This window comes from Nannobrachium achirus, assembly GCF_963921795.1.
Source record: "Nannobrachium achirus genome assembly, contig: SCAFFOLD_472, whole genome shotgun sequence".
Classification (NCBI taxonomy): domain Eukaryota; kingdom Metazoa; phylum Chordata; class Actinopteri; order Myctophiformes; family Myctophidae; genus Nannobrachium; species Nannobrachium achirus.
In genome coordinates this window covers 19,079-35,147 of record NW_027665068.1, presented here as the reverse complement: position 1 = coordinate 35,147, position 16,069 = coordinate 19,079, and the positions used below count along the sequence as shown (strand labels likewise).

General features: G+C 39.5%; 1 protein-coding gene across 2 annotated transcripts in view; it reads right to left on the bottom strand.

Moving 5' to 3' along the window:
- Positions 1 to 4,997: 4,997 nt before the first annotated feature.
- Positions 4,998 to 16,069, bottom strand: part of LOC308280635 (uncharacterized protein) — a 29,145-nt gene continuing 18,073 nt past the window's right edge. The window contains exons 5-10 of one of the 2 annotated variants that reach the window (XR_013961766.1): positions 11,673 to 11,836; positions 10,275 to 10,382; positions 9,473 to 9,550; positions 8,529 to 8,618; positions 7,043 to 7,233; positions 4,998 to 6,580 (exon numbers count right to left, since the gene is read on the bottom strand). Coding sequence is in view for 1 of the 2 variants with exons in the window: in XM_080754963.1 (XP_080611089.1) it covers positions 8,541 to 8,618; positions 9,473 to 9,550; positions 10,275 to 10,382; positions 11,673 to 11,836 (428 nt within the window). In the remaining variant the exon portion in view is untranslated. Of the gene's footprint in view, positions 7,234 to 8,528; positions 8,619 to 9,472; positions 9,551 to 10,274; positions 10,383 to 11,672; positions 11,837 to 16,069 lie in introns of both variants that reach the window. The other variant, XM_080754963.1, reaches the window with a different exon arrangement.

Genomic DNA, 16,069 nt, shown 5'->3' with positions numbered 1-16,069 from the left:
TAAAATGTGTAATCTGGATTACAGTAACGGATCTGAATGATGGGGGTTACATGCTGGATTACATTCTCCCCTTGCCCTCATCAATTTTACAAATAAGTTATAACGCCAAACAATAAAATAATCAAGTCGAATCAGCGTAAAATACTGCCACTTTGTTTAAGTAAAATTCTGTTGTCCTTTTCCTAATTTCATGGGCTCAATATTCTTGTCTAGATATCAATGGTAAAACTTGTTTTATTTAATTAAAGAGAGTTTTGCTAAAAAGTAATCCAAAAGTAACTGAAAGTAACTAGTAGTTACTTTTTAAATTGTGATAATCAGATTACGTTACTGACTACATTTTCTTTGCAAGTAACTTGTAACTGTAGGGGATTCCTTTTTAAAAGTAACCCTAACAACCCTGCTTATAATTGACCATCAGTTTTTATGTGATCATTTATGAGTTGCAATTTAACATGCAATCATTTATAATAAGTAACCAACTGACCATTTATATGTAATCATTCACAATATGTTATCATGAGTGGTTTTAAGTTTAGCCGTTAGATTTGAGTTTAAAATTGCTTGGTTTGAATGTATTTCATTCATAAAGTTTAAGGTAAGGCTATGGGTAAAGGTTTGCCGTAGGTAAAAAGTAGCTGATCTACCAGCTCACAGACACAAAATTGTTGTTTCGCTATTTTTGTACACCACGTACCATTGTACAACAAAGTATAGTAATGGATTAAGTGGTTATTCACTGATCAGGCTAATCAATTTAGTCGAATTCTATTCAAGTCACTGATTAAGAAATGATCAAAAAACATCTAAACCCAACAACCTGCACGCTTCTCTATGAATTAATTATGAGCAACAAGATTTATTGTTTCTACTACTGAACGTCGGTTTGGATATTATTTTATTTCCCATATTAATATGATATTATTACATTTCCCAGCCTTTAGTTTGAGATAGAGTTACCGTTAGGGTTTGTGTTGACTTCGTTTACCAGCCGTTTAGGGTTTGTGTTAAAGGAGAATTTCACCAATGTTTTCAGTGTTCTGATGTGTGGAGAATATATTAATGTGGAACACATCCTATATATTGTGTGTGTTTAGAGCTATAGCCTCCTCCAGATCTACAAAGGTACATCCCATGGCGTGCAACATGTAATGTGATGTAACTTCATTCTACAATCTGTATTTTCTCTCTTCTTGTCTTGGAGTTCTTGGAGGTCAGTGTTGCATTGGTCCGGTCACACGTGTACACACCGTCCCGTATCTTTTGTGACCACAGTGTCATTCCTCTCATGCCCACGGACATGCATCGATTCAAAATATGAAATGATATTCAAGTTCACACCTGACCTCGACAACGTTTAGTGTCACAGCAGGGTGATTTAACAAAGGGACGAGCCTGTATGGATATGTCTGACCTGTTATAACTCCTGTAGTAGGGGATAAGCGACGTACACGTGGCGTCATTAAAGTCTCGTCCCCCCAAACATTGAATCACCAATGCAACACTGGTCAGCACTATGATGTCACTCAGTACTGTGACATCAACACCTGTTGTCAGAGTAGACTACTATGATGAGAGACCGACAGACAGACAAGCTTCCACGTTATGGTAAAACCTATATACTTATGTATTTACACTTTACAGTATGATATGTATACTTATTTTTGTTTCTGTGTTTGTTTGCTTGATTTTCCCGGTGTGGTCTCATCTCATTCTGTGTTTTCATTATTACTTTTGTAACAATTTTAACCATTTAAAATTAAAGGCCTTTTAGGTTTTCCTTGTTGTCTTCCTTATTTTGGACCTGGACAAGCAGTTGTTGCTTATCCTGTTTAACAGTTTTTCAAGAGCACCCTTCATGCAGTAGTTCGATTAAAGTATACAGTAGTCTACATACTGTAGTTTAATCTATATTAGAGTATACTACTTAACCGTTTTCTCCTATTATTGTGTCTTCTTATGTTATTTGGACTAATAGCATCTTGTCTTTCGACATAAATCTAAATAATTGTTTGCATTATTATTATTAAGGCCCGAGCACACACAGTGTGTGAGGACCCTATTGTAATTGCAAAGATTATTAGGGCCCGAGCGAGCACACACAGTGTGTGAAGACCCTATTGTAATTGCAAAGATTATTAGGGCCCGAGCACATAGCCTGGATCCAGCCCTGTACAAATAAGAAGTCGTCTATGGCAAGTCCAAGTAGTATTGTGATTGTTGCTGCTTTACTGATGTTTTCATCTGTGTCGTTTACAGTTATGCCAGCGGAGAAGAGGACGGATACACAAGGATTCACTTCTTAGACCCGCAGTACTTTGGCTGGAGTTATAAAACACAAAGGACCATCATCCTCATAGCATCATCTTCCATCAAGTATACCAGTTAAACAGCCCAACAGCCCACACCTCCAACAAAGGAGACAGGAATGCATTTACATAGTCTATTCTACCCTGACCACCTCTCCTCATCTCCAATCCCTTCATGTGAACCGATCTGACGTTGCACTGTCATGGCGGAGTCTGGGATGTCATTTGCCTGTGTGACTCTTTTAGATCAGTGCAAATGGAGAAAAGGAGGTCAGAAGAGATGGGCAGGGTGGACTGTGTAGAATCTACACAGTAGATGAATGAGAATGGTATGTTCCACTGCTTCAATGGGCAAATAATTTAACATCACTAAGGATTACCATTTGTACCCTTGAATTTGCATTGTCCGACTGGAATTAACCCACAATTACTGAGTGTATTTAATTTGATTACGCAAATAAATAAAGATCTTGAAAAACCTTGAAGTTTTCTTTATTTTTACAACAGTCAATTATGATAATACATTTAACAAAAGAACACCAACAACCACATGTGGAGGGTAATTTCCAACTGAACTGTCTCGACCTGTTAATACATGACGGTACACAATATCTAAAACACAAGTCGTATATTAAAATAAAATATTTAAAGAAAAAGTAAAGAAATCGTTACAATAATTACCAATAATATATTTTCGTATACCATGATGGAGATGAATTGGTTTGCCTTTTCAAGGGTATGACAGTGTTTTATGTGAGGTGGTGGTCTCAGTCGTTCAGAAGGGGCCTGTTCTCGGCCCAACACACCGCATTGGGGCCTGTCCATGGGGGCCCCACACCAGTGCAACAGCAGTCTCTATATTTACACCTGTGCTTTTTATTGTGTGTATTGTCATCAAGTGTCCAACTCAGTATAGATGTGCAGCCATCTCTGGTCCCACTAGGAAGAGGCCCTCCTCTGTTAGGTCTATACAGTGGAGGAGAGGGAGGGTAGTGGGGGTCCCTGCTTCATCTCTCTCTCTCTCTCTCTCTCTCTCATCTATACAATATGTAGTGGGGGTCCCTGCTTCATCTCTCTTTCAGCTATACAATATGTAGTGGGGGTCCCTGCGTCATCACTCTCTCAGCCACGATGACGCATATACACACAGAGGTATAATATGGTTCTGGTGTTTCTGTGCTATGCAGGAGCAGCACAAGACAGTCTCATATCCAACGCAGTTGCGCCCCAGATCCACCAGGTGGCCTCATAACACATACAAAAACCCTTCCAAGATAAACTGGTATATTAACAGGGCCAAATTAAGAGTCAAAGCACCTAATCCACCTGCCAGTCACAATATCCTTAAAGTCTAAGTAAGTAATATCTGTGATGCATTGCATCATGTGACCTTTCACTTGAAAACAGGTTAATGTCAGTAAACACCATCCTGTGGCAACTATGTATGAAAGGCAGTGTCTTTTCATCAAGTGTCTCCCATTAATGTAAACCCTGTAACCTAGCTCTTACTTTTGAATGCCTATTGGATTATTAACCACAATTTCCAAAAATAGCAGATCTGTATTAAAGCTCATAGACTGAGCTTTTATTGCTGCTACTTCTGTTTTCGATTTTTTTATAGGGCTCAAGTAATTAAGAATTAAGCTGTGGGTACTCAAATTTAGTTACACAACTCTAATCAACTTATTCTGAGCTATTTGTCACACTTTTTAGGTTAGTTAAGCCACAAAAACATAAATGAATGGCAAGTTGAAAGTGACACTGAATAAGTTGGATTTCCCATGAATGTAAAGAATACTTGGCCAGAAATGAACAGATTACAAGAGCAAGCATCCTTCATATCTTGAATGTAGGCTACAATGAAAGTAATAATACAATGATTTACAAGAGCAGTTCACCCCTAAAATGACTTTTCTATCGATTACTCACCACATGGAGACATGGAGTTTCAATAATTTAGTTTTTGTCGCATTCGTAAACCAATAGTTTGATTACAGGTACAATAAATGTACCCATTGAGTCCAGATCACCATCTGGAATCAATGGGCCTACAAAGAGTCTGCTCAAATTATTGGCTTAGGAATGCGGCAAAAACAAAAAGATATTATTGAACTCAAGTCTCCATTGAGCAAGTAATCTTGAAGGTCATTTTGGGGCTGCACTACTCCTTGAATACATGACATGTAAATTACACTGTTCCAATTTGTCTGCTCATTTATTTCATCACTTCCATGTTCACTAGTTTATCCTTTATGAGTTCTCTGTCCTGATTGGATGAAATTGATCTCAGACCTGACAATGCATTTTCTGTTTACTAAAGAGCTGGAGACAAGCATGCTCCTACTGAGCAAAAACTCTATTGCAATATTAGAATAGAGCAATTTAATACATACTTATTTTAACCTTTAATATACAACAATATATTGTAAAAGATGTCTGGAAGGCATGACTATTATATGGCACATGTAGAGTGGTGTTGTCTCTGTTGACAGAGTTAACACGTGTAGACCAGAAATGCTAAAGTGAAATAATATAAAACTAACGGGGAAATAACAGAATAAATTCACAGGAGGGCATCAGCTGTTGCTGGAACTCAGTCATGAATGTAACTGAGGCAGGTTTATTCATTCACTCATTAAATACAAAAGTCACATATGTCAATGTAACAAGCAATTCCGGACATGCACTTCGAAATAATTCATACAATACGTGAGCACATATCATAAACATATCATACACACAATTGAGATCATTATGTCAACAGTCCGCTTGTAATAAGGTACAGTTGGTACAGTGTATATGAATAATGATCAAATCAATACAAGGCAAAGGACATGAACTGCTTCTTGGTTAAATATAAGTCTTTATCGTCCTACATTATTCAGCTTTACAGTGTGTTCCAAAGACTATCACAAAGCGTGGGTGAGGGAAGTCCGATAATCTTAGAGCCAATATGAGTAACACTGAAACGTTTGTTTTTGTTAAACCTGGTCAATAGTTTATTCTATTTTAACCCCTTCAATTTGGCCTCCCTATTTTGGGCATATCATTGTAGGCAAAGCTTTTAAAGAATGTTCTAAAATAGCTACAATAGCTGAAACACAGGGTCACAAAACGTTGCAACTAGACAAGTTGTGACCCTGTAGAATGGAGGTTTTAATATCTGTCGTACAATGAATTATACACGGCTTAAAGGTCACAACTAGGAATTACCAAAACGTAGAAATATTCTGTTAGTAAAAGTCAAGTTTTCAAAATGTATAAAAATAGCAGATCACAAGCTCAAAACGCACTGCGATGTGATTGTGATTCTGCACTGATCTCAGAAATAGCCCCTATGGAATCCTCAAGACTGAAATCAGTTCCCAGGACTGAGAACTTTAACCCCTGTGAACAAACAAATTCAGAACTGAGTAGCTAAGCATTAAATGAAAAGGAAACTTTTTATGTCTATACAAAATTACACTGACCCATGTTGCCTTTGAGTGTCGTACTATAATAACTAACGTCCAGACATTATTGTTTGCCTTATTTTCATACTTAGAATAAACAAAAAAGCTATGAAAACCAGAAGAATCTGTGAAGCATATGGATTTATGGAATTTGCCTAGTCTTCAGGTAGCCTGGCTATTGCCTGAAGTATTTTTCCTTTTTCTTTCTTTATTTTATTTTTTAAGTTGTATTTATATTGTTATAATAGCCCATTATAGTATTGTTATTTTGTCATTTGTGGTGTTTATATTATGTCTCCCAAAACATTTGTTCATGTTCTTCAGTCATAAAGACAGCACACAAACACACATGCACTTTTATGAGATGACTAATTATGTACAGTAATAATATTAGAGAGCCCTTATTTAGAACATTTGATTTGATTTAATACAACGTAGAGTGACAACAAACCTGTAGAGATCCACAAGTAGGTCTCTGTGTATAGAGCTCTCTCTCTCTCTCTGTGTGTTCTTAGCAGGTGAATAGGTGGTGCGTTTGAGGTAACCAGGTCCGACCCTATGCCTGTCACTCAATCATCCACACATTCCAGTTATAGTGCATTCATTGACCAAATATAAACATAACAGTAAACCAATTGGCTTCTATTCTACATCTATCATTTTCACACTTCGGGATTTAAAACATAATAATAATCAAGGCAGTTTGTAGGACAAATAATTTGACCCGCTTTTCTTTCTTTTTTTGCACCTGTAACCTGTGATAAGACAATAAAGCTGAGGTTGAAAGATCACAGTTCAGAGGTTAGAATTCAAAGGCAGCTAGAAGGTCCTGGGTTCGATTCCCGCCGGGGGACGCTGTGGGTGCTGGGGGCGAGTTCCTCCCTCCGCGTCATCAGCGCCCACACCCTAGGTGGGGTTGGCGATAGGGCCTTTCTGTGTGGAGTTTGCATGTTCCCCCTGTGTCTCATAGGGTAGATACCCTCACAAAAACATGCAGTAATCCTGGTCTCTATAATGCCTCCCCCTGGCGGAAAGGAACTGGTTGGAATAATGTGTTCCTTCCACACGCTACGTCCAAACCGGGGAAATCCCCCCTGTCAGGTGAAAAGAAGGAACTTGGACTCCTCATGCATAGAAGGAAGCATGAGGTCAGTCGGTTGCTCTCCCCAGGCGCGGCAGAGGGCAGAGCCCAGGATTACATAGGCAATTGACATTGGGTGAAAAATGGGTTACAAAATCGTGGGATAAAAATTATATAAAAAAAAAAGAATTCAAAGGCACAACTGGTCTTTCGTGTATCATCATATCCAACACAGTATCATGTAGCCACGCCCTTGTCTCTGCCTCTGAAGGTGGTCTGTACAGGGGGCAGGTGGTAAATATGTGCTCGGCAGACTGCTCAGGCTCTCCGCACTCGCATGCTGCACTGTCTGCCAAGCCCCACTTCTTCATGGCTGATTTGAGGCGGCCGACTCCAGTGCGCAGGCATCACCAGAAGAAAACAGAGAAAAGATTTAAAAAAAAGAGAGAAAACATTAATTAAAGTCACTGACTTGAAAAGAAACCACTGGGTCACAGTTATTACATGAACGCCTAATCACAACTATTTGAGATATTAAATGGCAATGATTTTTTGCATAGTGGAAATTCCAATCTACAAGCTCAAGTTTGAAAGCTATTAAATGTGTAAGTTATCTCTGTCATATCAGCCATGTGCAACTTTAGTTTACAAAGCCTAAAAGCCATTTAGTTTAGTTTTAGTTTAGTTTAATTTAGTTTTTTTAATTCATAATGTTCCAATGTTCAAGAACAGAAATATCATGAAATCGCTAATAAATCACAATTATTTGAGCAACAATTCAGGGCCCTCCAGATGAGCAGCGGTTGCCGCGGGGGCTCCCGCTAGGATCAGCGGCGGCAGCGCCGAGACACAAACACTTGCTTCAGCGAGTAAACGCTGTGCGGTATTTCACAAAAATGAACACCATCCAGCTCTTACCGCCTGTACGCATGCACAAACGAGCACGCTTGCGGGGATTTCACGGGACCGTGCCCGCTTGCCTCACTACCCCTAAACTTCTCTGCGCGGCCAAAATAGCCGGCCGCCTCTCATTGAGAATTAATTACTAGGACGCGGTGACCACGCATCGTCTGGAGAAGGGGTTCCCAAACCTTTTTGTCTCAGGGCACCCCATAAATATTTCTTTAATCCAAGGCACCCCTACATTATAATTTTCACTCCCAGCACCTTATATTTATAGCATATCGTCGTTGTCGGGTGGAACCTTATATGTCCAAAACCGTTCGTTTTGTATTTATCATCTATAAAATGTACTAAACTAGTGAAAACAGCAGATCTACAAGCACACAACGCCTCGCATCGCGAAGCGTTGTGTGCTTGTAGATCGGCTGTTTTCACTAGTTTTGTGCGACAGAGGTTTCTGCCTGACAGTAATGATATTTTAGTGATTATGTTGCGAGGAAAATGTTGAGATAATAGCCATTTTGTTTAGAACTGACTGAAAATAACTATGTACTTCAAGTTTAAAATGATACTAAATATTTTTTCAAGTGTCCAAATAAATTCCAAATATTATCAAATGTTCTCGCGGCACCCCTGGACTGCCGTCGCGGCACCTCAGGGTGCCCCGTCACCCACTTTGAAAACCCCTGGTCTGGAGGGCCCTTTACTCACCAGGTAAAGTGTCATAATTGTGACAGCCTTACTACTGGGCTACATAAATGGTGGAATGATGATACCACCTACCAGTGGTCACCACTAGAAGTGGGTCATTGGATGAATGAAGACTGGAAGACCAGACGCTGGACTGGACTCTACTGGACCAGGAGCCTGGTACTGTAGGATCAAACAATTCTTTTCAGTAATGATTGTTGAAGAAAAGCATATACACATGACCAATGTACACATATTTGTACATTATCTGTCCAAAAGTTAACACAAAAACGAGCCAGAGCCCATTTCCATTGTTGTCCTTTGAGTGCAAATGTGTGTGAGTAAACTGAGTGTTGCTGTTCACTAGCTTATGAGTCAGCAATTATTTCCGGGGTAAGCGGAAGGTCACCTGACCCGTTGATGACATAATCGGAACAAAACAATGGCAATGAACAAGTTTCCATGACACTGTTTCAAGAGCACTGGACAAAGACATTGTAGGTGGATCAAATGATGTATAAAGAACATAGCCTCGCAAGCCATCCCGAGTTACGTCATCACCAATGTGCTTCCTTTCTCGGTCTGGTGTCCCTCCCATCGAGTCTCTTTATGAGAATTTTGGTTCTCAATTTCCAATCAAAAGGCTGCATTTCGAGCGAACCCGCCTCACACCGCTCCTGATTGGTCGAGCGGCTGCTAGCCTGCTACAGCTCTCGCATTTTGTAAACAAACATGGCGGACCCCATGTCCGATGCGAGTTCACAAATCGCAAATAAAAGCTGCATTAAGCGAAGTTTTATCTGAAATCAACGGCATCTCATAACTTAAAAACGAACAACAGTTTGCACCTTTGGAATTTCTGTCTGGAAAAGACGTATTTGATGTTCTCCCGACGATGTTTTGATGCGCTGATGACTACTGAATGGACCTGTCAGTCAAAGTGAGTAACTACGTCATCACGCAATGCATCGTCTATGTAGAACTCCCAGACTCTCCTTTTGGAGAGTCTGGCTGTTGCGAGGCTATAAAGAACCTACCAGGTGGTCAGTTGACCCAGGCCCTTGGGGGTAGAGTGTGGTTGCTGCATATGATGAACTTTCAGGAACAGGCGAGGCCTGTAAGATAGAATGGGTGCACATTATTGCGTATCATTATTTTATGCTTTAACTATTGAAAAATAGCAGATATACAAGCTCACAGCGCGGCACCGAGTGCCGCACTGCGAGCTTGTAGATCTGCTATTTTTGAAAAATCGTGAAAATTAGAATTTTGATCCGATTCTATAAGTGTCTTTTGAATCCTTCTAAGGTTTTTTTTATGTTTAAACCTGTGTTTCAATGTCAGCAATCTGGCTAGCCATTGTCAAAGAAAAGGTCCTTTTCACTTAACTGGAGCTCAGTTGGTCTGTTCTTGAGAGACTACTATGTCAGTGGTTCTCAAACATTTTCATGTGAAGGACCCCCAAAATGATATGTATTTGGCCACGGACCCGCATCTCAAAATATTTAGTTCCAGGGACCACCCAGAAGCAAAATGTTAGTTACAATCGTTCGCTTTGAAAATACATATATTCAAAGATTTGCACACATTTTCACGACTTTTTCAAAAATAGCAGATCTACAAGCTCGCAGCGCGGCACTCGGTGCCGCGCTGTGAGCTTGTATATCTGCAATTCTTCACTGGTTAAAGCATTCAATAACTCTAGGCCTAAATGGGTTAAGATTAAACAATCCTAATGAATCCGTATAAGTCAGGGAATAAATGAATACTTTGAGGTGGACAACATGATTATTTATGAAGTGGCTAGTGGTCAGTGGATCACATGATGAAAGCACATACCAGTGGTTGATGGTCAGAGGATCCAGGCTGTTTGGAGGGCAGTGGGGCAGGGTAAGCCTGTCTATGAGCTGAACTAGGATGAGCTGAGGTGGAAGGTTGAGTGGTGTCCTGGAATTGAACCAAGGACGTTGAAATTACGAACATGAAAACACAGAGCCAATTCCCTTACGTCCCATTGGCTGGAAGGACAGGAGCCTTTAGAGCTGGTCGATATGATTTCCGATCAATATCACATAAAGTAAACTGACGTCACAGACAGAATGGCCCATGCGAGGAGATATGCACGTGTGTCACGTTTGATACCATTTGCACAGGTGTGATTTATTTTACCCGTATTTTCCGGACTATAAGGCGCACTTAACTCATTGAGTGCCAGCCTATCACCACTAGAGGGCGCCCAGTGACCAGAGAATAATAGAGATATGCTGGTAATGCATGCCCAAGCCCTGGAGCCATGACTTGCCTGAACACTTTCCTTTGTGCATGTACAGGAAGAGGATGAAGTTAGCTTGAAGTTAGCTATTGGCTACCAAGCATTTTAGAAGCCTTATTTTCGTCAACTTAGCCATGATTAAACCTTGCACACCTCATGCATGGGAAAAAAACAGAGAAGAATGAGCTCTAAAAAATCCAATGCTGGATTGCATTGGAGTGGATTTGTGCAGTTTGTTCACAGCTTTCAAACAAAAAAATCCGATTGGAAATCCGTTCAGGCATTCTTGAGATAATTGCCATTATGTTTTACATGTAATGTAAACAAAAATGGCTGCCCTGTATGTTAGATGGGGTTGTATGGGGGTGGAACATGCAAAATCGCGATTGAAATCATGTTCACCAGATTTGATGGGGTCCAAAAAAAAAAAAAAAAAAATCAAAAAAATCTTTTTCAATTTTTTTTTTTTTTTTAAAGCCGAACTTGTTCGGGATCGGCACTCTACGATACGCTAATAAAGCCGAACTAGTTCGGGATTGGCACTCAATGAGTTAAAAGCCTTTAATTTTCTCAAAAAACTACAGTGCGCCTTATAGTCCAGTGCGCCTTATATATGGATCATTCATTGACATTGACATTCCCTTTAGCACAGCTCCATCTGTTGGATGCATAACGCAACGGGGTAGCGTATATTATGTGCGCCTTATAGTCCGGAAAATACGGTAATACAGTTGTGAAAATAAGAAGCTGTGAGCTTGTACATTGTCTATTTGTTGTACAACAAAGTATAATACAGTCATCTAGTTAATCAGACCAATCAATTTAGTTGATTATTAAAAAAATAAAACTCTTTCGTCCCGTTTCTAGAATATTCAATTAACCTACATGAGCAAGATTAAGTGGGTAACTGGCTCTAAATATCGGTTTCGATACATTTTGGGGTTAATCTTCATGCTTCTACTTACATTAGTGAAAGATACAGCTTCTGCTGCTGCTACGTCATTGAGAGGAACAGAGTTGTTCTTTCTGCGTTTGTTTTTGTGCTTCCTCACACACAAACAGCAGACCACCAGCACCAATAGCACACCAAAGCCAATGCCAACGCCGACGTAAATGTCATGAGAAGAGCCTGTGAGAACAAGAAGATGTCAATGTTACGAGTAACGAGAGGAATACAATTTATCAGACACTCTTATCCAGAGCGACTTAACAATAAGCAAGGTAAACATAATACATCAAATACAGAGAGACAGCATAGTGCAAGGTTCCCCAATAGGCGGCCCGCGGGCCATTTGCGGCCCACGGGGGGCTACATGTCTGGCCCACACCAACCCCAGTAATATGGTGGTATAAGAGCAGCAACAACACTAGTATATCGTTGTTGTTGGGTGGAAATCTCGTATCTCCAAATTTAGGTGCGAGGCGTTGTGTGCTTGTAGATCGGCTGTTTTCACTAGTTCAAATCATTTTTAAAATGATAACTTCAAAACGTACGGTTTTGGACATACAAGGTTTTCACCCGACAACGACGAAAACTGTCGCTGGAGTAGCGGGAAAACCACCGTCGCCCCCTGCAATGTTGTGGCCCTCGGCTTGGTACCCTAGACATAATTCGGCCCTTGGGGAAAACTAATTGGGGAACCCCGTAGTGCCTCAGTAAACTAGGATCACAGGTAAACCAAGAACCTAAATAACATGGAATAAGATGTGTGGGGGACACGATGTGAGCCACAAACGTAAGCCTTATAGGAAACTTGTAGGAAGAAAAAGTGAAAAGAATAAATAAAGTTTGGATTGATATCAGATTGAGTGGATTAAATTAATTGAGTAAAAGTATGAAAGCATTGGCATCAAAATGTACTTAAAGTACCAAAAGTAAAAGTACTAAAATGTTTGAAAATAGCAGATCTACAAGCTCAAAACGCATCGCAATGTGACGTGTTGTGAGCTTGTTGATCGGCTATTTTCAAAAAAGCCTAGGTATAAAATCGGGCTACGGTTGTTTATGTATGTTTTACAATATTATAATTTATATCTGCAATGTACAGTAACTAGTAACTAAAGTTTTCAAATAAGTGTAGCGGAGTAAAAACACAATGTTTGTATCCGAGATGTAGTGGAGTAGAAGTAAAAGTATTGGAAATTGGAAATACTCAAGTAAAGTACAACTACCTCAAAATTGTACTTCAGTAAATGTACTTAGTTACTTTACACCAGGGGTCTTCAACAGGGGGGCCTGGGACCCCTAGGGGGTCCTCAGAGTTACTACAGGGGGTCCTCCAAATCTTTGTGTGATAGAAACTTTTTTTCTCCTTTTTTATATTACAGTTTTTTTCGATTGCTAAAACACATTTTTCAAAACTGTACGTTCTTTTCAAAACTGCACACACAAAACTCCAAACATTACACACAAATTGCTAAACCCTGGCATCCCTTTGCAAAACAACTCTTTGCCATCAAATCTCTTAACATGTTCACAAAATGGAACTCGTGTTTTCATTTGGTAAACACAGCCATATTTGTGGGCTCGCCTATAAGGCGAGCACACTTTAGATATTGTCATTATTGTGGGCTCGCCTATAAGGCGAGCACACTTTAGATATTGTCATTATTGTGGGCTCGCCTGTAAGGCGAGCACACTTTAGATATTGTCATTATTTATTTATTGTGGGCTCGCCTATAAGGCGAGCACACTTTAGATATTGTCAATATTTATTTATTTATTCCTAGATCAAGTTCTCCTCAAAACTTTGGTTCCTTTCTACTCCTACATACTTAGTGAGAAAATGAAAATAAAAACATCAATGTGTTCAGCTTACTGTGGCGAAGTGTGCTATTACTTTTTACAGCAATCGGCCAAATGGTGGCGCTGTAGGAAGCCTTCGAAAGTGCGATCTTTGAACAGGTATAGCTCATGCTGTGTTATACATACAGCCATGAAACCTGTATACACTTATGCGTCTCCTCATGCCGAACAACTTTTACCCTCTAACTTTTGACCTCTGACCTTTAGGTCTCCCACAATTCGGAATTATATGAAAAACAGTAAAAATCTATCTCCTCCTGGGATTTTCGCGTCAAGTGCACACAACTTTTTTCACATGAACTTTGGACCAATACCTATACAGTCTATGTGGTGAGAAGTGTGTACGTTAAACCATTAATTTTTAATAATTCAATTCATATTGCGGTTTTATGCAAATTATTATTCTGCCTCTAAATCAAACATGCAAAGTGTTACTTTCATGGCATTTGGCAAACATATAGAGGGTTAGTCCAAATATCACTGAAACCAATCTTATTCCAATTAGCCAAAGGGGGGCGCTATACGAAGCGTTTGAAAATTCAAACTTCAAACGGGCATAAGTCTTGACTCGTTTCGTTTGAAGACATGCAACTTGTTACACGCGTGCTTTGACTCAAGCGGAAGACATCTGTGTTGTTGTTAAGTAAGCTCCGCCCTTAGATTTTCCGCCAATTTGTACAGTTTGTAAAACGCGTAAACCCGTTTTTATTCTGAAATTTTCGCGTCACGTGCACAAATCTTTTTTTACGTGAACTTTGGACCGATATCTAAAGATCTGTCAGATCGGATTTCTTTAAAATTGAAACATGCTTTTTTAAATAATTCAATGAATATTGCATTTTTATGCAAATTATTCTTCTGCCTCTAAATCATACATGCAAAGTAGCATGTTCATGGCATTTGGCAAAGATGTAGAGTGTTATTCCAAATATCACTAAAACCAATCATACCCCAATTGGCCAAAGGGGGGCGCTATATCATTTTGAGCAGTTTGTGAAACGCTTAAAACCGTTTTTATTCTAGGATTTCTTTTTAGCAATTTGCATGAAATATTCTACACACAATCAAAGGACCTTTATCTAATATGCCTATGACGTGCGCACACACACAAAAAAAATATAATAATAATTATAAATATAGCTGCAAGCAGCGATAAAGTGGCCAAGGCCAAAAACACCTCAAATCATGAACACAGCCTGGGATGTGCGTGAAATCTTGCAAGCACATTCCCAATAGGTCAAGGAACAGATACCAACCTTCTCACATTGGCCTGTTATAGCGCCACCAGCGGGTCAACTTTTGCACAACACATTTTTGGAACAAAATGGACCAATCTTTGACGTCAGTAACGTCAAAGAGAGCACTGCCTGCGATCTTGACATTTTGTGCTTTTATAGCCATTGTTTTCTGGCTTGAAGCGAGCCCACAATTGTTTCGAAGGAACAATATTTTTCTAGTTCCTAGATCAAGTTCTCCTCAATACTTTGGCACCTTTCTACTCCTACATACTTAGTGAGAAAATGAAAATAAAAACATCAATGTGTTCGGTTTACAGTGGCGAAGTGTGCTATTATTTTTTAAAGCAATCGGCCAAATGGTGGCGCTGTAGGAAGCCTTCGAAAGTGCGAACTTTGAACAGGTATAGCTCATGCTCTGTTATACGTACAGCCATGAAACCTGTATACACTTATGCGTCTCCTCATGCCGAACAACTTTTACCCTCTAACTTTTGACCTCTGACCTTTAGGTCTCCCACAATTCGGAATTATATGAAAAACAGTAAAAATCTATCTCCTCCTGGGATTTTCGCGTCAAGTGCACAAAACTTTTTTCACATGAACTTTGAACCTATATCTACACAGGCTATGTGGTGAGAAGTTTGTACGTTAAATAATGATTTTTTAATAATTCAATTTATATTGCGGTTTTATGCAAATTATTCTTCGGCCTTTAAATCATACATGCAAAGTTACACGTTCATGGCATTTGGCAAAGATGTGGAGGGTTAGTCAAAGTATCACTGAAACCAATTTTATTCCAATCGGCCAAAGGGGGGCGCTATACGAAGCGTCTGAAAATTCAAACTTCAAACGGGCATAAGTCATGACTCGTTTTGTTTGAAGACATGCAACTTGTTACACGCGTGCTTTGACTCAAGCGGAAGACATCTGTGTCGTTGTTAAGTAAGCTCCGCCCTTCAATTTTCCGCCATTTTGAGCAGTTTGTAAAACGCGTAAACCCGCTTTTATTCTGGAACTTTCGCGTCACGTGCACAAAACTTTTTTTACGTGAACTTTGGACCGATATCTAAAGATCTGTCAGATCGGATTTCTTTAACATTGAAACATGCTTTTTTAAATAATTCAAACAATATTGCATTTTTATGCAAATTATTCTTCTGCCTCTAAAACATACATGCAAAGTCACATTTTCATGACAAAATAGTGTAGAGGGTTAGTTCAAATATCACTGAAACCAATCTTACCCCAAATGGCCAAAGGGGGGCGCTATATAATTTTGAGCAGTTTGTAAAACGCTTAAACCCGTTTTTATTCT